This window comes from Pleurodeles waltl, chromosome 8 (genome assembly GCF_031143425.1).
Source record: "Pleurodeles waltl isolate 20211129_DDA chromosome 8, aPleWal1.hap1.20221129, whole genome shotgun sequence".
Classification (NCBI taxonomy): Eukaryota; Metazoa; Chordata; class Amphibia; order Caudata; family Salamandridae; genus Pleurodeles; species Pleurodeles waltl.
This window is the reverse complement of record NC_090447.1, coordinates 631,661,024-631,684,804: the sequence shown is the minus strand read 5'-3', so window position 1 is coordinate 631,684,804 and position 23,781 is coordinate 631,661,024. Positions and strand designations below refer to the sequence as shown.

The 23,781-nt window shown below is 39.1% G+C and overlaps 1 protein-coding gene across 2 annotated transcripts in view; it reads right to left on the bottom strand.

Annotated features, from left to right (window-relative positions):
- CNKSR2 (connector enhancer of kinase suppressor of Ras 2) overlaps nt 1-23,781 on the bottom strand; it is a 1,907,760-nt gene that overhangs the window by 614,588 nt on the left and 1,269,391 nt on the right. Inside the window, exon 9 of one of the 2 annotated variants that reach the window (XM_069204730.1) lies at nt 20,307-20,453. The exons of the other annotated variant lie outside the window; for it this stretch is intronic. Coding sequence (XP_069060831.1) covers nt 20,307-20,453 — 147 coding nt within the window. The remainder of the gene's footprint in view (nt 1-20,306; nt 20,454-23,781) is intronic. 2 annotated transcript variants of the gene reach the window in all.

Below are 23,781 nucleotides of genomic sequence, written 5' to 3'. Positions count from 1 at the left end.
GCAAATACAATGTTTCAACACAATGATCTAGCTGGCATGCAGGTCCATCTGCCTGACTACTACTGTGCAGAACATGCTTTTTTATATATAAACCAGAGGGGTTTTGAGGAGGGTGTCTTTTAACATCAACAAAGTATCACCCCAAAAGATCATCTGCAATGTCCTAACAACAGATTAATACTAATGAACATTTTTCTGAGGCACCTCCGCAAAGTTATAATAATCAATGTATCAGAAAAATGAAAACAGGAAACATCTGTAATACAAACAAAATGTTTAAACATATATTTGTCAATTGAAAGTGCTAGTAAAGGTTGCATATTCCTTTGATATTAAAAGTTTGTGGACTGTACTGAAGAGTCCATGTCTCCTCATGTTTAATGTAGTAGTGACATGATTCAAAGGACCCATTAACGAAAAGGGTTGATGATATTGGCAAACAAATTTGTTCATCAAGTAATCTTGCATGTGCTTAGTTCCAAATGTAACATTTGGTTAGTAGTGGATGCTTCAGAAGACAAAGATAGGAAAAGGATGTTACAGCTCCATTGAACTTTACATCAAAATAGCATAACATCGGTATAGAATTAATATTAAAAGGGAACATAAATATGTTTTTTCTTGCTCAACAAATAGCAGCTCAGTTGTCATTGTCATCATTCCTTGTGAGGTAAACAACCAGATAATGTAATATATTATATTATGTAGTATATGTTAACATTGCATATTTGCACTTGGAAGTTGTGACATATATACACAGCCTCATACATAGGGTCTAATTGTGAGTTTGGCGGATGGTTTAGACCATCTGCCGAACTTTGGATGGGGAGGTTGCCTTCATACCGGCTACCTACCTGCCAGGTCCATTAAGAGTTTACCTCAGAGTCAGCAGGCGGAAATCTGAATTTCCGCCCGCTGTGCTAGTGGGAAACTGCCTACAGCATTGTCTCTGGCTCGTAATCGAGCCGGTGGCAATATTGTAGGTTGCAGGGTGCATCAGCACCTTCGCAATATTCACTGTCTGCCAAGTGCCTGGGGCCCCCTGCACCTGTTCTTCACCAGCCTTTTCATGGAAGTGCTACAGCCATGAAATGGCTGGTGCAGAATGAGGTTGTAATCCTCAGGGCAACGCTGCTTACAGTGCTGCCTTGGAGGATTAGGACCGCCACCTACGCCAGACCACCGGGAGCTGACGGTTTCACCATGGCCTGACTGCAATGGTTGTAATGTGGTGGTTGGACAGAATAATACCACACAAAGACTAAGGTGCACTTATTGTGCAGACGGTGAAAATTCCTAAAAGCACACCTTTGATAAATGTGACTAGGAATATTCTTCTGTGTATTCTATAATTGTTTGACTTCAGATGTTTATAAAGTACAGTATAAAAGAGCATACTTATAAAATGTACCTCTTTACACACTTATTATATTATTATATTACCCAGGATGCCCATAAGACTTCCTTTCATAAAGGTAAAAACAATGCTCATCACACACATTAGTAACACCAATGAGATGAAGTGTAGCAAAATGAATAAAACCAGACCCCCTTTAGAACATATTTGCCTCTCCACTGCAAAATCTGAAAATGAAACAAAAGAAAACTGTACATTAAGGGCCAGATTTACAAGAAAGTGGTGCACCATGGCGAACGTTATGATAATAGCTGTCATAATTTATGATGCTATTGTGGTACTTTGCAGGATTAGCCCCATAAATTGTTGTGCTAATCCTGCAAATTAAAGGAAGGCCCATTTAAAGTAATGGGCGCGTCATTTTAACGCCTGCCTAAGACAGTCAGTAAAAATTATGCTAAAAATGGTGCAGTGAAATGTACATTTTGCAGCGCTTTTTTTACAGGCCTCCCTGCGTGGGAAAACGGCCCTTGCATATATTATGCCTGGTGCAGGCATAATGTGGTGCAAGGAGTTACAAAGTGGTACAATGCATGCATTGCGCCCAATTGTAAATATGGTGCAGGAGAAAGGCCTCCTTAACACCAGATTCGCGTAAAAAAAAGGATGCTTTCAGTGACGCTCCGGTGGCGCTGTGCCCTTTTCCATATTTACAGTTTAGCGCTAAACCACTTTGCTTGGCTTAACAGCGCCTTGTAAATATGGGCCCCAACACAGTTTTCTGCGGCAGAGGAGCATGCATTGGGTGTTGCTGTGGACGATTCCATGCAACAACCATTGCTTTTGACACTGCCCAAGATTTATGAGAAATCGTAATCCTGAGGTAGCGCCAAAAAATAATGTCACCCCAGGGGTGGTGTTAGAGTGGTGCAACGAGGAAAAATAGTTTTATTTCTCCTCGTTTTTGCTTTTTCTATGTGTGCTGCATTCTGCCAAACACAAACGCCACTTATGACTGTTGATGTGCAGGAAGGTGTCCATTCCTGCACAATAAAAATCATTAAATAATGATGATGCATTCTGCAGCACAAATAGAAGCAACAAATCACCATTATTGATTGTTTATGAGCAGGAAGGTACACCTTCCTGTGCATAAACAATCATTTCCGCAATGCAGGCCCCCTTTCACTATGGTGCAAGGGTGCCTGTGTTGGTGCTAGGCAGCAAATTTTAGCACCAGCAGTAGGGAACACATAGGGGTGCACCGTATTGTTGTAAATATGGCACATCCTTGCGCTTTTAAATGTTAGAGCATGGTTCTGAATAGTCAGGCATTGACTTTCTCAGAGTGAGCCATGCTGGAGATGGTCCAAGTATAAGGTTTAGGATCAGAAAGTTCAGCAAATGTTCTCTAATGGTTGAAATAGAAAATGCACACATACAATGCAACTAGAATGAATGGAATGGGTTAGCTTGTTCTTCAGTACTCCAAAGGACAGACCTGAAGTATTCACTGTGTTCCTCAACAACTTTCCAACACAGGTGTCGCTAGAGCAGAGGCAGAATGAGATGCTAGTAGCAACCCATCTACAGCTCAGTTTTGAAACCCATGGTTTGATGGAAGAGAGAAATTGATTCTGAGACAATCATTTGAGAGGGGGAATCAAGAAGGCTTTGATGCAGCTAGCCAACTAGGCATATTCCCTCAAGATGTAAATGCCCAAGGCACTCTTATGTGCTGCATAATGACTGACAGAGTGTCTGATTCTAAAAACCCTTTGCACAACAAAGTTGAACGTTGGTGTACAAGTGAATTGTTTTGCAAGTGCAAGTTCATGTTCTCTCTTCCAAGATATTACATTAATTTATTTACGCTTAAATTCACACCAGTATCATGTAATTGTTCTACTAAAAATCTAACAAGTGCAGTAGAGGATGAGCATTTAAATGTGGACACAGCCTGAAAAGTAGGTGGACACCCACAAACGTGTGAGTTTTTAAGTACTCACAAACTTCTAGCAGGCACAGTGCCACCCTGGATATGGTCTGAGACTCCTGTCAAGGGAAGTAGTAAATCCCCCACCAAGGAAGAAATGGGAAGGCATTCTAAACCTCCAAAATGGTGGTAGTTTAGGGAAAAGATTTATCCATGGAGAAAATGAAAAAAGTACAATTTTCAAAGAGTAATTGCATTTTGCAAACTTTTTATGAATTCAAAGCGTTACTCCAGCATATGCCTATGAGAGGAAACTAATTTATTTGTGATTTGGCCCAATACCAAAAGAATACCAATCAAATCAAACTTTTAGTGTAGGGCTTGAAGTTTGGCCAAACCTATCGCCCCCAGCCATCAACAAACACATAACCTTGGGAGTCTCGTCTGGCCATGCACAAATACACATTCCCAGGCGGACAGAATATCGTAAAAAATATTACCAAATCAATTGCAAAGCATTAAAATAAATAAATTGCAAAATTGATAAAATATAAAAAAAATAAAATCCAGGAAGAAACATTTACTTATATATATATATTCAACAAATAGCGTCGTCCTGTGAATCCGAGAAACCCAAGGAAACTTAGAGAGACAAAAAAGACTGGCTGTAACTCTAGGTATGAACAGCAAGCGCTTTAATGCTTATTCGTGGCAACACAGATAGCATAAAAAACCTGCCGCGTTTCAGAGCAAAACACTCCCTGATCACAGGTTACCACAGTTGTGTTGTTACAACTATGTTAAATAGCCATTGGCACTGTCACATTTTATGCCAAACATAAACGAAGGACTTGCAAGTCCATGCTAACTCCTTGAAAATTGTCAGCCATCTTGAAACATTATACTAGGATTTTCTTTCACACATAAAAGATCTACTATATCAACACATCTGGGGTATTTCATACTTCTAATCAAAACTATATTAATAAAAAATAAAAAATCAATGAGACAATAAGAAATTACTTAATCACACGACAAAAAAGACACTGATTCATGTCTACTATCATAAACAAAAAAGTCAAGTTTACACATCCCGTTCTTATAATGTCAAAATATTATCATCCACTATCACATTGCATGTTTTTAATTGTTTTCCATTATTCATACCAACCCCAAGAGAATATAATAGGTATTTTGCTGTTCATATTACTGTCCTGGTGCCAACACATCAACCTGTAAGAACATAAAACACAAAATATATATCTACTACTGGTTATCACATCTCACAGTGCCAACTCAAACAACAGAACACAACTGTGGAAATTCTAAACATATATATACCTCCTACCCCGCCATGGATTACTGCGTGAAGTACTACTGTTGGATACTGAAAGACGTTGCACAAAGAAATCTATTTTTCTAAATATTTTGTTACCCCTACCCAATCTAACAAAAATACTTTGCAAAAAAGATTTCTTTGTGTAATGTCTTTCAGTATCCAACAGTAGTACTTCAGGCAGTAATCCGTGGTGGGGTAGGAGGTGTATATATGTTTAGAATTTGCACAGTCGTGTTTTGTAGTTTGAGTTAGCATTGTGAGATGTGATAACCAGTAATATATATATATATTTTGTGTTTTATGTTCTTACAGGTTGATGTGTTGTCTTATTGATTTTTCATTTTGTATTAATATAGGGGGTCATTCTGACTCCCGCCGGCCGCGGTAACCGCGGTGCCGGCGGGAGCCGCCAGAATACCGCTGCGCGGTCAGAAGACCGCCGCGGTTATTCTGTGTTTCCCGCTGGGCTGGCGGGCGACCGCCAGAAGGCTGCCCGCCAGCCCAGCGGGAAACCCCATCCCACGAGGAAGTCGGCTCCGAAAGGAGCCGGCGGAGTGGGAAGGGTGCGACGGGTGCAGTAGCACCCGTCGCGATTTTCAGTGTCTGCATGGCAGACACTGAAAATCTTTTAGGGGCCCTCTTACGGGGGCCCCTGCAGTGCCCATGCCATTGGCATGGGCACTGCAGGGGCCCCCAGGGGCCCCACGACATCCCTCACCGCCATCCTGTTCCTGGCGGTCACAACCGCCAGGAACAGGATGGCGGTGAGGGGGTCGGAATCCCCATGGCGGCGCAGCAAGCTGCGCCGCCATGGAGGATTCCTCAGGGCAGCGGAAAACCGGCGGGACACCACCGGTTTTCCGTTTCTGACCGCGGCGGAACCGCCGCAATCAGAATGCCCTTGGGAGCACCGCCAGCCTGTTGGCGGTGCTCCCGTGGTCGTTGACCCTGGCGGTCAATGACCGCCAGGGTCAGAATGACCCCCATAGTTTTGATTAGAAGTATGAAATTCCCTGGAGATGTTGATGTAGTAGATCTTTTATGTGTGAAAGAAAATGTTAGTATAATGTTTCAAGATGGCTGGCAATTTTCAAGGAGTTAGCATGGACTTGCAAGTCCTCCGTTTATGTTTGGCATAAAAAGTGACAGTGCCAATGGCTATTTAACATAGTTGTAACAACGCAACTGTGGTAACCTGTGATCAAGGAGCATTTTGCTCCGAATCAGTTTTTTTTATGCTATCTGTGTTGCCACGAATAAGCATTAAAGCGCTTGCTGTGCATACTTAGAGTTACGGCCAGTCATTTTTGTCTCTCTGAGTTTCCTTGGGTTTCTCGGATTCAGTGGACAATGCTATTTGTGGAATATTTTGAGGGGTCGCTCCCTTGCCGTCAACTCACTGCTGTGAAGTGGCGGATCTCAGCGAATATTTTCATGTGAATATATATATATATATATATAATTATATATAAAATAATTTAAAAGTAAAAAATAAACAAATAATAATACCAGGTACATTCAAATAATATTAGGAAAAGATTTACAATAATAGGGAAAGTGTTGGACTTCAAAGGAGTAAAAGTTACTGTTACCACTCCAGTCTGTGCAGTTGTAGGGAAAGCATTGGTCTGTGGAGGGGCATGATTTGCTATATCTACTCCAGTCTGTGCAACAGTAGGGAAAGCGCTGGACTTCAGAGGGGTAAAATCTACTATTCCTACTCCAGCTTGTGCAACAGTAGGGAAAGCTTTGAACTGTGGAGGGGCAAGATTTGCTATACCCAATCCAGTCTGTGCAACAATAGAGAAAGTGTTAAAATGCAGAGGTGCAAGATTTACTATTCCAAATTCAGTCTGTGCAACAGTAGCAAAAGCGCTGGACATTGGAAAGGTAAAAAGTTACTGTTTCCACTCCAGTCTGTGCAACAGTAGGGAAAGTGTTGGACTTCGGAGGGGTAAAATTTACTATTAGCACTCCAGTCTGTGCAACAGTAGGGAAAGCATTGGACTTAGGAGGGGTTAAATTTACTATTCCCACTCCAATTTGTGCAACGCTAGTGGAAGCATTGGACTTCGGAGGGATTAGATTTACTATTCCCCCTCCAATATGTGCAACATTAGGGAAAGTGTTGTGCTTTGGAGAGGTTGACTTTACTATTCCCACTCCAGTCTGTGCAACAGTAGGGAAAGCGTTGAACTTCAGAGGGGTAAAACTTGCTATTTTCACTACAGTCTGTGCAACAGTGGGGAAAACCTTAGACTTCGGAGGGGTTACATTTAATATTGCTGCTCCAGCCTGTGCAACAGAATGGAAAAGGTTGGACATCGGGTGACTAAAACTTACTATTTCCACTCCAGTGTGTGAACAATAGAGAAAGTGCTGGAATTTGGGAGGGTAACATCATCTATTCCCACTCCAGTCTGTACAACAGTAGGGAAAGGGTTGAACTTTGGAGGGGTACCATTTACTATTCCCACTCCAGTCTGTGCAACAGTAGGGAAAGTGTTTGACTTCGGAGAGGTAACATTTTCTATTCCCACTCCACTCTATGCAACAGCAGGGAAAGTGCTTCACTTTAAATACACAACTGTATCTGATAATCCTACTAATTTACAACAAGCATAGAATACTGTTTGTAAGCTTTATTTATCGTCTTTCAATCTTTCAAGAAATACAAGAAGCTACAGTTTCAGAAAAAAAAATATATGAAACTCCAATGAGCAGGTGAAAGAATGTAATAAAGTGGGGGAAGCAAGGAGGTGGGGGGGAAAGACAACAATGAGGATCAGATAGCCAGGAGACACATATGACATTAAACTGAGTACACCATATCAGGGCAACAGAGTGTAAGCATATGGCAGCCCTCAACAGGGCCATCCGGCAACAGAGGGAGTTCATTCCACTACTTGTGCTGCTCTGCGTTATCGAGTGTTAAAAGGTAGTCTCTAACCGGCTGAAAAATGTCTTTGGGTCTGGAGGTACCTGGTTGAGGGAGGTGTAATGTTCTGAAGTGGTGTCACAGTACGACATATCTCTCGTCTAAGCAGGACAATAGTACCCTTCCTACCATGCCTGCTTAGACGAGAGATATGTCAATGGCAGAGAAGCGTGGCAATCGGGAGTATTGAATTGACAGAACCCAGAAAGACCATCAGTGGATCTCCATGAGTGGTATTACAAGCATGAGAGACAGCATGGTATAGAATTCCCACCAATATGATACGACCATTACACAAGTCCACGATAGGTGAATAAAGTCAGCTTGTTTTATTTTGCATTGGGGGCAGTGGTGAGGCCTGGTGGGTTCAAGTTTGGCTAAGGTCTTAAAGGTTGTATCTGCCCGATGGAGATAATGTAGTAAACTGTGTCAATGATTGTTGGAGAAACATTTGGTCTGTGTACAACAATAATACATGGCCTTGTCTGGAATGGAGTAGCCCAGATTATGCTCCCAGGCAGTACTAGACTTCTCCGCGCTAACTGGTCTCAACTGCAGAGAAGTATGGCAGAGTCTGGAAATTATTTGGCAGGTGTCTGCTGAGAAAATTACTTGTATAAGAGGAGGACAATCTTTGGGTTCCTCAGGATAGGTAGGTAAGGTATTGCAGAGTGTCCTGTGCAAACAATGGAATCTAAAACCGTCCACGAGAGTCGCACCACCCCCATTCTACCATGTCGGAGCAGGACTTGGGTGTGCCATTGACAAATAAATGACTTGTAGTCCATGTGAGCAAAGGGACCATTGTACTAAGCTTTCCTGTGTAAGTGGGAGCCAAGGGTTCCTTGTGAGGATTAAATGTAGGGAGTATAAGGTATCCACACCTAGTTACTGCAGGAGTTTGGACCAGGTCCAGCTGGTGGTAGAGAGAAATTTTATTTTAGCAGGGTTCTGCAGAAGCCCTTGTGGTAGAATTGAAGAGAGAGAGAGACTAGGGACCTGAGCTCTTTCTGGTTTGAGATACGGTTATCTAGCATCTGGGTGATACTAATATTAGGTGAAGTGTGATTGAGCCACTAAATAATATAGCTGTAGATCAGAGACCCCAAAACGCCTCATCATAGAAGAGTGTCAGAAGCATTAAGTACTTGTTAATGCATGGGGTTATTCAGATATAAGTACAGGAATCATGGTAGAGCCACCATTTTAATGATGGCTATGCGCCCAGATATGCCCACTGACAATTTAATCCAGTGTTCTACCTGTGTTGTGAGTTTATCTATAGCAGGGCCATAGTTGCGCTGGCACCTCAGACCTGACTCTGTCTCTTCCCACCCTTTGCCCCTACAAACCCAGCAGCCCACACCCAATATACTTAAAAACTATAATTATTACACGATTTGCATCATTATAAATCAATTAAATAATTAATAATAAATTAACAATTAATTGTTAATTAACTATTACTTAAGTAACTTCCCACCCTGCATCCCTACAAACCCAGCAACCAGCTTGTAACATATAACTAAAAACTATAATTATTTGACAATTTAAATAATTAATAATCAGTTAAATAATTTAGAAAATAATAATTAATTGTTAAATAAATATTACTTAATTACCTTCCCACCCTAAACCCATGCAAACCCAGCAACCCCCAACTAATATATAACTTAAAAAATATAATTATTGCACAATGTACATAATTAAAAATCAATTAGAGAATTAATACAAACATAATTAGTTAGATATTATTACTTAACCTCCTACTCTAAACTCCTACTAACCCAGCAACATGCACCTAATATATGACTGAAAACATAATTATTAAACAATTTACAAAATTAATAATCAATCAAATAATTAAAATACATTAATAATTAACTGTTAATTATTAATCAGTTAACTTCCCACCCAACACCCCTACAAACCCAGCAACCTACTACGACACTATACCTTACTACTAGCAAATAAATTAAAAATTATAAATCATTTACGACTACAATCTATACTTACAATATTATTAGCACATATACAAACAATAATAACACATGAAATTAAAATATGAACTAAAACACATTAGGATAATTAAAAATGATATTTTTGACAGCTATATAATTGAAAACGATAGTACAACAAAGATATTCTTGAAAATGATATCACTTACTTAAAAAATTGTTATCACTAGCAACAATACTTCTACAGATGTTTACGTACAATATTTTTTCCCATATTTCTGCAACTCAAAATGTAAAGGTCTGTATTTTATTCAGAGACCTTCCTAGGCGTGGCATGCATATTGTGGACTTCCTTGCTCCCGGAACTGCAGCATTTTAGAAATACTCAACTTTTCCTTTTTTGATGTACATTTGATGTCAAACTATTTAGCATCAATTTTATTGTTTAAACTGTGCATAATTTTTATGTAACTTGAATGTTTTGGTGCAGTGCTTATGAGTAGATGAAGAGGTTTCATGTTGGGTGGTTATTTGAATGACTTTCCCATTTCATGAATTATGTTTATCATTTACCTGATGAAGAGCATATGGCCAGTGTAGGAAAACACCATATACCAGTTGTTCCCAACCTGTGGTCCAAGGACCCCTCGGGGTCAACAAAGCCTCCTCAGGGAGTCAGTAACGTCTTAGAAAATTAAGTAATATTAACAGATTAGGTCCCCAGTATTTAGTAATGGCTAAGTGGGGGGTTTCTGGATTCTAATAATGATTCAGTTGGGGTTGCAAGTTTCCAGTAATGATAAAGTGGGGGTCCATAGAAATCAAAAGATTGGGAACCGCTGCCATATGCAATCCATATGGGTAAATTGTTTGCAAATAAGTGGAAACATTTCAGAAACTGCTGCAGACTGCCACTTCCAAACATGACCTTCCTGGGAAGTGTATCAGAGGAAAGCTTATCTCACCTGAATTCAAAGTCATAAAATGCATTTTTGGCAACATTTTTTAATGGATTTAGGTGGTGATGTAATACACATTCACAGTCCTGGAAATTGTTAGCTGCTAAAGAGGAGGGTTGGTTTTAAATTGAAGCCTACATTTTACATTGTCAACCAGTTGACTACTTGGTTATCTACTTCACTGCATAATACATGATGGCTGAAATGGATAGGTTTCATTTGCTGATTGATCTTGCTGCATGATGCTGACACAATTAAGAGTCTGTGAAGGAATCAATAAGTCAAAAACAGAGAAAGAGCAAGAAGGGCTTGCAAGAAGGACTTTATGTTGTACTTATGTTTCCATACTTATGTTTGGCTATGTTCAAGAATTGTATCATTTTGTATTGAAGCATTTGTATAGCACTCTGTTCCACTGTCACTGTTACAAAGGGCTCTGTTTCTCAATAAATGCAAGACACTCTTTCAGAAGTATGTTGTGTGAATGATGTTTGTTGCTGTATGGCATATGTGGGAGATGCTGATTGAGGTGAGGAAGATCAGAAGGCAAATGCAATGCAACAGGTAGTGGTGCACATATGTATTAGGTTTTGCAAGAATATGAGGTTAGGGGCAGCTATTATGTTGTGATATTGTTGGGATGTTTAACTGTTGTTAAGTGCATGTATGTTAGACCTGGCATCCTTGGTGTGGTTTCCACTGACTTTATGCCTTCTGGCCTCCTGTTTTTGTGAGTTCATTTTGGTTGGCTTTAGGATTCTGTGCCTTATACCAATGCAAATCAGTGCTAAAGCGCAAGTTATCTGTACTCTAAAATATAGTGATACTGGCTGAGCCACAGTTGGCATATTTAATTTACTTGTAGTTCGCTAGTAAAGTGCACCATATGTGCCCATGGCCTGTAAATCAAATGCATCTAGTGGTGTCACCCACTACAGTAGCCCCTTAAACATATCTCAGCCTCCCCACTGCAGAGCCTGTGTTTGAAGATCTAAACTGCCATTTCAACCTGGCCGATGCAACACTTGCAAGGCCCAAACCTTCCTTTTTATTGCATAAATCACACCAAAGGTAGGCCCTGGTTAGCCCCAAGGGCAGGGTGCAGTGTATTTAAAAAGCACTGCATGAACATTTAAGTTTAACATGTCCTGGTAGTGAAAATCTATTACATTAATTTTTCACTACAGCAAGGATTATCTCTCCTATAGGTTAACATTGAGGTTACTTTGAAGCAGCCTTTAAGTGTAACTTCCAGTTGGGATAAGATTATTTGGAATTTGGTGTCTCTGGACTCATAATTTAAAATCACAATTTATGAATACGTTGGATTTTAAATGGTAAGTCTGAAATTGGCACTTTTAGGAAGCTGGCATGTTCTTACTTTAACCATTCTGTGCCTCTGTCTGTCTCTGAATCTGGGATGGGTGACAGCTGGACTTTTTGCATTCCCTTTAGACAGTCACACACAAAAGGAGGTGTGGTGTGATATTTACATCCTGATGTCCCATAACCAGGCTGATGGGCCTTCCTGAGCTAAACGGGGGGATGGAGCTGACACACCTGAATAGGGTGGTGCCTGTCCCTACACAAAGAGCTGCATAACCCCCTGTAAAGTATCTGGAGTAATAAGGAAGGGCAGGGACCTTGTGCACTTCAAAGGTCTCTCATTGAATTCTCCACCATTTCAAAGAGAAACTGGGTATATAACTGGACCCCAAACCCCACCACATCTGTACACTTCTGGATCTGAGGACATTCTCCCAGGTAGAGGGACTGCTGTGCTGCCAGGAGGGACTCTCACGCTACTCAACTGCATTGCTGTGCTGGCCTGCTGTCTGCTGCCTCTTGCCTGGGAGTAAGAAGGACAGGGCTTAAATCAATGTCCTGTACAGAACCAAGTGACTCCAAGGGATTGCCTCCTGTTATAGAAGTCTCAGGGCCACCAAAGACTTCCTTTAACCCTGATTCAGCTGCTGGGCTCTGCCACTAAGAGCCCTGCCCTGCCAAGAGGTGCTAATCCAGTCATGGGGCTTGAGAGGGGATTCTGCAACTGTTTATCTTTAAAAATTGAAGCATCAAGGCAGTTGCACCGCTCAGAACCGATGCAGTGCCCTGTGACGCAGTAGCAATTTGATGACACAGGACCTGACTGTGAGGTTCGATGATGACACAGTACCAATCCGAAGACATCGCTGTGCAGCTCGATGATGATGTATCGCCTGCAACAGAAGTGATTCGACGTTGTCGCAGGACTCAACTGCGAGGATGACATTTCTAGCCGACTTTCTGAATTGGAACCGATGCATCCAGTTTTTGATGCCAATGCTTGCTCCATCCAAGGTACTTTTTCAGTGGGCCCTGTGTGGGTCCTGTAGCCAGCATGCCTTTTACTGCAGTCAGCCTCAACTTTGGATTTACCCCGGTCTACCGCAACCTCAAGTAACCTTTTAGTGCTATTGAATTTAAAGCACTACATTGCAGTTTATTCTCTAAAAATGCATATGACGAGTTTTACTTATTGGATTTTTTTTGTTGTGGTCTTGTTTTACTCAGATAAATGTTGGCTATTTGTAAAACTAGTGTGGAGTCTGTTTGAGGTGTTTTCACTGTGTAATTTGAGTGTTGCAAAAATACTTTATACATTGTCTCTGAGGATGAGCACAAGGTAATTTAGGTTGTGTATCTGACTTACCCTGACTATGATTGTGGTCCCTCCTGGGACAGGGTGCATACTTCTGTCAACTAGAGACCCAATTTATAACAATGTTTTTTAAGGGTATTTGTACTATATTAATGCATGTGATTTTTGGTTCTTTATGTCTATTTTGATATGCGTTGTTGTATTTTGTCCGGCATGTTTATACATCATTATGTTATGTTACTTTAAACCATTTACAAAGTGCATTTCACCCACTGGTGGGGTCATATTAGTGATATGAGTAAATATTGGGTATGTATAGTGCCATGTGTAGTGGGGTTTTGACAATAATTGTTATTGATAGTATACTGGAGAATTGTTGGTATAAGGATTAATTAAAGCCGGGAGGTTTCTATGTTATGTTATGTTATGTCATGTCATGTTATAGCAGTCATTTTAGTGATGTGAATAAGCACAGCTATTAGCATTGGTGTTTTGAGAAGGTTCTTATTAATTGTGTAACAGTGCCTTGGTGTAAGTTTTGTTTTTAAAGCAGATTCATTGGCATTATGTTATGGTTCACTGAGCAAATATACGCTATGCCATGTTATTTTGCAAGATTATGTCATTGTATTTTTTGTGTTGAATTAACTATTTTTAAAGTGCATATGTATACCTGCTGGTCGAATCAGTTTGGTCTAAAGAGAGTACGTTGGGGATGGTGTAGTGATGAGCTTATGATTGTCCATATTGCCAGCGCAGCAGTGATAATCAGTTTTGTAAAGCAGTCCCCTGAGCCTAGTAGTGTGGTAGTTAATGATGCTTTAAGGCTTTTCATTAGTTATATTAAAGCATATTCTCTCACTTGGGTGACTCTTCTGAAGTATGGGCTGTTGATGGTGTTAAGGTTGCAAAATTGTGTGTAATATTTTAAGTATTGGTAAAGAGATAAGACAATTGGTACTGCATATGTTGTTGGACTGGGACAATGGTATTATTCACTCCATCAGGTTTAACCATGTTTTTAATAATTTGCTCAATTCATGGTTTCACCTTTTTTTGTTGTTGTCCTCACCAGTACAATTCCATGTGAATCAGACATACATAACTGACAGTCATAACATATCCATTTGAAATTGCTTTGCATAATCATAAAAATGATCCTATTTATCCTTACATGACTTTATACCTGATCCTGGTGGTTTTGTTTTCCATCATGTAATAAAAATAAAGACAGTTATGATCAATGTCTTGACTTAATTCTCAAATCTCATAGAACTCACGGTTTATAAATGTTACCACCACTGATGGTTCTCTCTTCACCGCCCACACCAAGTTACATAGGACAGATGGGTTAATGTCTCTTGAATGCAAACTTAGCTGGATTTTTATTATATTAATTGCATTAAAAAACAAGTAAACTTTGTTCCTAGGACACAAAACTCAACAATCTCTGTCATAACATTAAAATATATTGTGCTAATCTTAACATCATATGGAAATACTTTACCCAGATACTCATCTCCTTATAAGTCATACCTTCTAAAGCTAAAGTTGGTTGCAAACATCTGCATTGCCTTGCCCACAACATTTGCATTTACCCAGAAATGAATCTCTACATATCTTCAATTAAACCTCGGCATGCTATAACCAATGCTTAACAAAATCTTGATGTTTCTTATGTATTGTCTTCTTTATGAAGCAGCTTCCTGCCATTTTCAACTGTTTGACTACATAATAGGCCAGCAAAATAATGTTTCTATTATCTATTTTATTCAAAGACTTCCTGATTTTCTCTATTTAACAGTTTTTTCACTTCAATACCAAATCTCACACACACCTATAAGCAACACATCAGCATCATTTTAAGGTTGTTTGATGGCATGGAGAGTGCTCTCTTTAGTGTATTGGAGATAAGCTATCTTTATGTATATAACTACTTTGAGTGGCATATGGTAGATGGTTTCTAGTTTTCAAAGTGTGGAGTTAGGCATATTTATAATAATATGGCACAGTAAGTTGGCATGCATCAGTGACAGTTCTGGAGATATAGTACAATCTTGAAATACAGTGTGACCAGAGTGTATCCATTCAGATTGTGTAATTCATAAATGATAGCTATATATTATCCTAAATGAGTTCAGGTAGTTAAGACAAACACAGCTGAAGCTAAAGTTCTATTGAATAATATCTTACTTTTGATAACAAAGAAAGTACTTTTGCGTAGCACAGGGTAAAACAAAAACTTGATTACACTTTAAAAATGTTAAAATGCAAATAATTATCATCCAGAACTACATTTACCATATTTAAACTAAGACTAAGTAGAACATATTAGAAACTGCATTACAGTAAGCACAGAATTATAAAAGGGAAGTGTTTGCCGCCCTTCGGCTTGGTTGTGTGGTAGTAGATATATATTTGTAGCAAACATGATAGTTCTAGTTTATTTGACTAATTCTGCATTCAGTTCATACGAAGGCAGATGATATGTGAGGTTGAGCCCGGTATGTAAAATAACACTTCGAAGGTTATAAAGCATAAAATGTCTGACAGACCCACTGGACCATTAGCACTCAACAAAACAAAACACTCCTGAAACAGCCTGGTCGACTATTGCATACACTACAGCATGATTTTATAACTTATAGTTTACAGTTTTTACTTCTAAATAGTTTGCTCAGTTGTCTGCCCTCTTCAAAAGAAATGCATTGTGTATAATTTATTTGCAACTTTAACACCTGCACCAGCATCTAGAGACAATACAGTGTATATTGCGCTTTATAAAATACACTTCCTTTACAATTTATCCATTAAAATGCAAAACACATACATGGAAAAGACTGAAACAAATGTACTGGAATTGAGAATGTCAAGGTGATTAGTCATAACCAGAATTTCCAGTTCTTTCTTGGAAAATTCACATTTTAGGAACTAGGTGCTTGTAGACATTTCTATGCATGTGATGTTTGGGATGTGTGCAAGTCTGGAGCAAGAGTAGAGGGACTGGTTAAATGGGATTAAGGATCAGAATATTTATGGGAGAATGGTCTTCGTTTCCTTCATTCCTCTCCATCATTTCTTTCTTTCTTTCTTGCTTTCTTTCTTTCTTTCATTCTTTCTTACTTTCTTACTTTCTTTCTTTCTTTTCTTCATGCAGCCACACAGGCATTTTATTTTGTTAATTTGTAGTTCATTCTCTCTTTGTACTCATTGTACTCTCATCCCATCAGTTCTCACAAATTTCCCTACCAAACAAATTAAATCAAAGTGTACATATATTAGTACCATAGTCCGATCATATTTTATTAAGATACTGTAAAGGCTTTAAAGCAAGTAGAGCGATATTCAATTTAACATGCTACTTGTACTTTTATCAGTTTTCATTTAATAGATTCTGCAGCACACATAGAAAGATGCAAATGCCTCAGAGGACTGTTTTGTGCAGGAAGGTGCCCTTTCCTGCACAAAAACAATCTGTCTGCTACATAGGCACCCTTCCAGTATGACACACGGATGCCTGTGATGGTGCTAGGTAGCCAAAAGGGTGCCAGTGCAAGGAAATGACAGGAATGCATTGTATTATGTCAAATACAGTGCATTTCTGCCCTTTTCCTAAAACACAGTGCAGCTCAGCAAGGTGACTTGCTATGTTATGCTGTGTGAAGTATTGAGCTTTCTGGTATTATATCCTGGCTTAGGAATTAAGCATTTGTATTGTTTGCAAATAGCATCACCCAATGTGGAGATAAGCAATACAGAGAAATAGAACTGTTTGATGTTAAAAAACAACATATCCCACTTAGGTCCTCATTGAACCCTTAATAACAGATGCACTTACTTTCAGATTTACCCAAGAAAATGCAAACCTAATTACAAGATGCAGTTGATATGTGCTATTACAGTCATTCAGAACATGTTTCAAATGCACAATACAGTTGCATATGAATAGGTACATGAAGGTTACAAAAACACACCTCTCTTTGCCATATGTTTTTGATAAAGGCAATAAAATGTCAGAGAACCACATTTGTAGATAAACTTTTTCTCATCAAGATTTCTCACCCCAATAGCAGGAGTGCTTAGATAATATTCAGATAAATGTCAGTAGATGAAAATGGGGTTATAATTAGAAGGGACCATTTCATTATTTGCAGAGGAGGTAAAATAGGGATGGGTAATTGGAAAAACATTGCAGGAGATGCAGGAGAGGCATTTGATGCAGGAATGACATTCAAGAAACAAATCCCAAAAAGAACATTAGAAATGACGATAGATAATCTTAATTAAAAAATATAGTAGTAGTGTGAAATGGAGTGAAGTAAAAATCAGAAAAAGGCAAAGGGGAAGGCTGAATGGAGTCACTCAAAAAAAGCTGAATCACCATATGAAGCCCAATGCGTAATATTCCGAACAAATACAGCAGTGGGTCCAGAAACAAAACAAAGTCAAAAAGCTGATGGCCAATACAGAAATAAGGAGAATTCCTGAGAAGCTAATATTCTTTTAAGGCAGGTAGGACTGGTGCGGAGGTCAATTAAAGTTAAGTATTTATCTGAGACTACCTTAGAATTTTCACCCTGTCACTGGTCATATTCTGTCATTCATTGCTTGCTTTCCTCATCATTAAATGGGCCTCTGGCAAAGTATTCATGGAACACACAAGATTGAAAAATAAATAGTCTCACCACTAGCAGCTCTACACAACCACACATTAGAAACTGGAGATGTTCATGAATTCTGGAGACACATCTTTAAGCAACATCACAGATTCAGGAAGGGTCCAGTGACTAACACCCTTCATACCTATTGCCCGTAATGTAAACTGAATGGAGAGTTGAAATTAAGGAAAAAATCGCAGAGTATCAAGAAATAATGTGTAATTTACTGCAACATATTTTACTATTAGGCATTTAGGCCAGTCACAATAGGATGTATTTGTGGATGGCCATATCATGTAACTATGTTAGGCACCAGAGAGAACAAAATTAATACCTGTGATTAGTAATTCTTCAAATGTCTTTGATAAGGCTTAAGAAGGTAGGCAGACTGAGTGTGTTTTTTTATTAGGATAGACTTGTTTTGGAATTCGGAAGGGGAAAGGTAACTCGTTGTGTCATTAGTAGATTTAACTGGCACTAGTAATTACACACAGGATTTGGCTCTGTCTGGGCATTTTAATTGTTTTTGCACATTGTATGACAAAGGAGTTGAACCAGTACTTGTGATTCTTTCACAATATTAAGAGTTACATTTCTCAGATATAAAGAGTTTTTGAGAAGAACGCAAACAAGACTATATTGTCAACTGTGTTTTCTGATACATTGGAAACACATGCTTCTAGGAATAAACATGCCCTAGGGGCTACGGGTCTGCAGACTACTAAAGAGTCCAAAGCTTTAAAATGTCATTCATAAGATCTCAGAAGGTCAATGCTAGTGTTTCACATGAGGTATGTATACTTAACTAATTATAGTTTTAGTTTTTCTACACAGATATCTAGCACTTACGTAATGTTCCAAGGATGAGGCTAACCTGCCAGAAACATAGGAATGTCAAGAAAGAGGCTGAGAAATCTGGAAAGGACTTGAAAGTTTTCTCTACTGCATTGCCTGAAGAGGTCCTATTTGAATTATGGCTGGGGTGGAAATGTCAACATTTGTAAACAAGTTTTGGTTTGTGTACCATTATTTTCTGGCTTAGAATTGAACTGTTTCTAATACAGAGTGGCAAAATATCAATGGTATTGGACAAATGTACTTCATTGGTAGCCATATGCTCTTTGCTTTCCTAATTTGTTTGATTATGCAGTGAACACTACTCAATCAGGCTACAACATCGTTGTTTATAATTATTACCTTTGAAATATCTATTTTTTGTTATAATTATCTATTTGTATAGATGTGATGGATACATGCTGCTGTCAAGGTTCCGTTGTTATTGCTTTTATCACATAAATTGTGGTCTCTAATACTTCCCATTGAGTAATGATTGGGACAGTGTTTAATCGTTAAAGGCTTGTAAAATTCTAATTTTAAATTACTTTGAAGGAACTGATCTCTTTTATATATGTATGCTAACTACATTGTGTGGGTAATAGAGTAGCCCCTTACTACTTCTCTTCAGCCCTGATGTCACATAACAGCAAACCTATGTTTTTCAGCATGAATTCACTAATAGAACTGAGATGGGCAATACAGTAATAATCATCTGTAAAGTATTTATAAGAAAAGAAAAAAGAAAATGATAGCCCCTGAAAAATAAGTTTAAGAGCAAAAGGCATTTGTGAGTTGTTTGAGAGATTATTCTAATTTAAATGCACAAATATATCTTCATTGAAAGAGTGGTGAAGAGTTGCAAATGCTTCCTGTAAAGTCAGGCAATTGAGATATACGAAATGGTTTGGAAATGTGACAAGGAAAGGATTGCTAATGAACTAGCTATGTGATTGGAAGGGTAACATTTTGAAGGCTAGTAGGATCTGTGATGTTGAGGGACAAAAGACTGCAGTTGACCTAACTGTAAGTATGTCTTTCATTAACACTCAATTCTATATTTCTAATTCTTTCTTGGCCCACAGCTCTGGTTTGTCTGATGGGTAGAGAATAGAAATAGCGTAATTAAAAATATATATGGTGATTCAAACTTCTGTACTATAGGTTTGACATGCAGGTTTTTGAACAAGAAGGGAAGTGCAGTATAGATGGTAAAAGCACAACATAACTAGTAATTTTAAATCATTTTAGCAGATTAAACTAATCTAATATTCATCCCTTGGTATTAGTAACCAGTTAGGGTTAGGACTCTTGGTATCATTAGGAATTTTACTAATGATCAGGAGCAGCTCAGAAATATACCCACTAACAACTAGTATTGGTCATGGCTATATCTCTCAAAGCTGCTATCTGCAGTCAAGCCAACAAAAGACAAGATACATTTCATGGCATCACTATGTGTTATTTGCTGCACGTCATGCAATTCAGCTGGTCAGAGCATAAAATCTTGTGAAAATGGAACTTTGTAAGGCAAGCTGTTCAATTGTGCAGAGGTTACTTAAATGACAAGTTTTCAAAAGCATAACACGGAAATTCATATGCTGCTGAGATGAGGCACAGACAAGCATCGCAGAGATAATCTATGGCTAGAATGATGGTGTATGACTTATGATTAAGCATTGTTACCTGCAGAGCAAGAGGTTTCCATCTCATATTTTTCAGTAAGGCAGGCGCTGAGGTAAGCATGCTCTGAGGTCGCTTTTTCAAAGTTAAGATAACACCACTCGGGTCGTCTCGTAGTGCATTCACCAAATTTTTCAACTGCCACCCCACCTGGTAACCAGCAAAATTATTACAATAAAATTGAGGCATAGTATGCAAAGTTTAAATGCCCCTCCCCTTTTAACAATTTTTAGATTAAAGTTTATGCGTAACATTATAGGACACGTGCTCTAGTTTAATATATGTTTTGTTTCAGGATTAGAACTTTAGACTGTATGTGCTGAAGTGAAAAGGCTCATAATGATATCCTTTTTATGACTGAAGTCTCTTGGACAAGCTTTGCAGAGGTAGGGCAGCAGAACTTGTCAAATATGTTCTATTCCACTTGTTGCTTCTTTCACCGGAACATCGCTTTTAAAACTTCAAGCAGAGTTAAGCCAAAAATATCAATAACCACTACTCTTAAGAAAGATGGTCACCCAAATTGGGACTAATTTGACAGACCACTATTCCACTAATCTACCCATCACAATTCAGACATATATTACAGACCCATGTAGAAGAAAGGCAAATTATAACTTGGTCCTGCTGGGTGTCGGAGCCAATAAATGGTCTTGCTTCCTTGAACTTCAGCTGCATCACTGTATGCATGCTTTCATTTCAGAGGAAGGCTTTCTCTACAGCTGGTCCAGTCCTGCTAGTATAAAGCATACTAATGAGGATTCTATGTCAAAATGTTGACTAAAATAATATTGTGCGTCTGGAGTAGTGGAGCAAAAAATGTGAATATTGCTGAGTGAAATATATGGGTAAGTGTAGATTTACTATTCTTAACTTACTATTCAAGTACCTTGAAGATATATTTTTAAAAGGTACATATATGTGGAGTTACATATAATAAATCTGTGGTTACATATATATTCTTACCACCATGTTTTCACGTTGTCTATATTGTTGCTATTATATTCCAATAGCACAATGTCTAAAAGTCGATTCTGGTACCAAATCAAATGAGTGGTATTGTAGTGCAGCCATTAGATGATCCTTACACTCTAGATCTGTGTATTGCCCTTAACTCCTGACCTACAAACAGGACAGCCAAATTGTAAATGTTGAGATCACGAAGAGGGCTTAGCAATGTTCTACACAGCACCTATCCCTCAAAAACCTGAGTACTCAACAGATTCATAACATTGTTAGAAGACAGTCCACCTTTGAAAATTGCAATAATGTTGTACTAAGCTACTCCAGAAAAAGGGAATGGTTATTAATGTTGGGCAGAGTATGACACTAAACACACAGAAAATCAATGGTAGGAAGCACAATGTGTAATGACTTACTATAAAGTTCAATGCAACAATTTCATGTAGTAGGAGTGGTGGTAAACGATCCTCTACTGACCTCAAACCTTTTTGAGAAACAGAACGGTCCTTAAGATATGCATTTATCATTTACCATTACTTTTCAATGAAAAGAGCATTAGGCAAGATGCACCAATACTGCTGTTACTAGGGAATAAGGAAAGTCACAGTAGCTGGAATCCTATCAAAGATTGATCGTAGACATATAGAAACTAATCTGAAGTTCAAAATAAAGCAAAAAGAACAACTGGAGACATGTTTGTTATTTTGTGTCAATCTATGCTGTGTTCTACATCCATATAAACTATGATATTCACATCAGCTTAGTCTGCAAAACATTGAACTATAGTGGAGACCTCCGAACTACATTAATGAAATAGGATCCATCACTCAATTACTCCAGTTAGAGGTGAACATTATTTGTGGGGTTCACAAGAGTCTGGCAGTTGTAACCTTCACTAATCAAATGATGCATTTCAATTGTGGGGCAATTTCATTCCATTGGCCCGCCATCCCCATGGGGATTGGACCATTGGGAGACAGCTGTCTACTCCCCTCCCACCGGCCCGATCACAATGTTTCCACTGGGCTGACTGGCAGAAACCTCCGTATTAGTGTGGCAGTATTGGCCTCGATTCATGGAGCCGAGGCCAATGCCATTGCGCAGAGGGGGCCCCCAGCACACTTGAAATGCACACTATCTGCCATAGCAGACAGTGTGCATTTTGAGGGTGCTGGGAAGGTGGGGCCCAGACCTGTCCACTACATGGTCCTGGGCAGGGCAGGAGGCCTCCTGTGGCCCCTGCACTGCCTTTCTGCCAGTCTTTTCATTGCTGGGACCACACCATGAAAAGTCTGGTGAAAAGGGAACTTGTGATCAGCACAGCTCTGCTGAACTCAGCACTGCTGTGGCTGACAACAACTCAGACCGCTGGCACCCGCTGGGATCCATGATCCTGGGGTGGCGGCAGTCCCCTGGCAGTTCCACTGCCAGGGTTTTAATCTGGCAGTCCTTCCACCAGGAGTGCAGCGGTCCGACCGCCACTCTGGTTACAGCAGCCCTGTGGACTGCTGAACTTGTGATGAGGCCCTTAGTGTGAAAGCAAGATCAAGACTTAATACTTGAGAACATGAAAACTTTGAATTTAATTATTAATTAAGGGACACAAGGTTTTTCTTATTTGCTTTGCTTTACCCATCATTTTACATTGTAATCTCATATGGTACATTTGACCCCTGCCTTATATCTTATATCAACGCATAAAGATCTCAGTGAAGGCTCATGCCATATTTCTGCATGAAATAAGCATGCTAATAATTTATGCAAAATGCTGGTTGCCATCATTACTGTGTCTGTGGGCAGATCATTCAACAACAAGGATACTTTGGTCTAATCAAAAAAGTTGATTTCATGAGTGCCCAGCATTTTTCTTCATGGGCCATCAGCATGGTAGATTGTTGGGACAGCCACAAGTCAAACCCTTAAATACTATGGACCTGATTCACAAAATTATAATTGACAGAATTATATTTCCACAAAGGAGTACATTTATGACGTTTTCTTGTTCACAAAGGTTTCCAAAAGCATGTCAGAATAACTGAAACTATCATAGTTTGCAGGTGTACTCCTGGGAACGTGAGATGACTTCCTTTTTTATTAATCTTTGGGATTTCCCAAAGGTGGAAAACCAGTACCTCTGTGCAGTGGCTCATTTGACATTTGCTCATGAAAGCAAAAACCATCCCTTGTCCTCAGTGATGTAGCCAGTCAATGTTTTAATTGCAGATCTCACTACTAGTATTATTAGATAAACAGAGTAACAGATCACCAGACAGAAAAAAACACACCATCCAAAGCTATTAGTAAGAAATTATCATGTCAGACTAATGAACTAGAGGAGTAACATTCTCCTTTGTTTTGCTATGGCTGTGCTGCCTCCACAGTCGTTCCTTAAGGATCCACATGTCACATGGATGAGGCTCAAAGCATTCTCTGCTGAAGTAGCTGAAGTGGATATGCGGATCAAATACTCCAGCAGGGAATAAAGTGTGAACAATAATGAAACAGAATCTTTAAA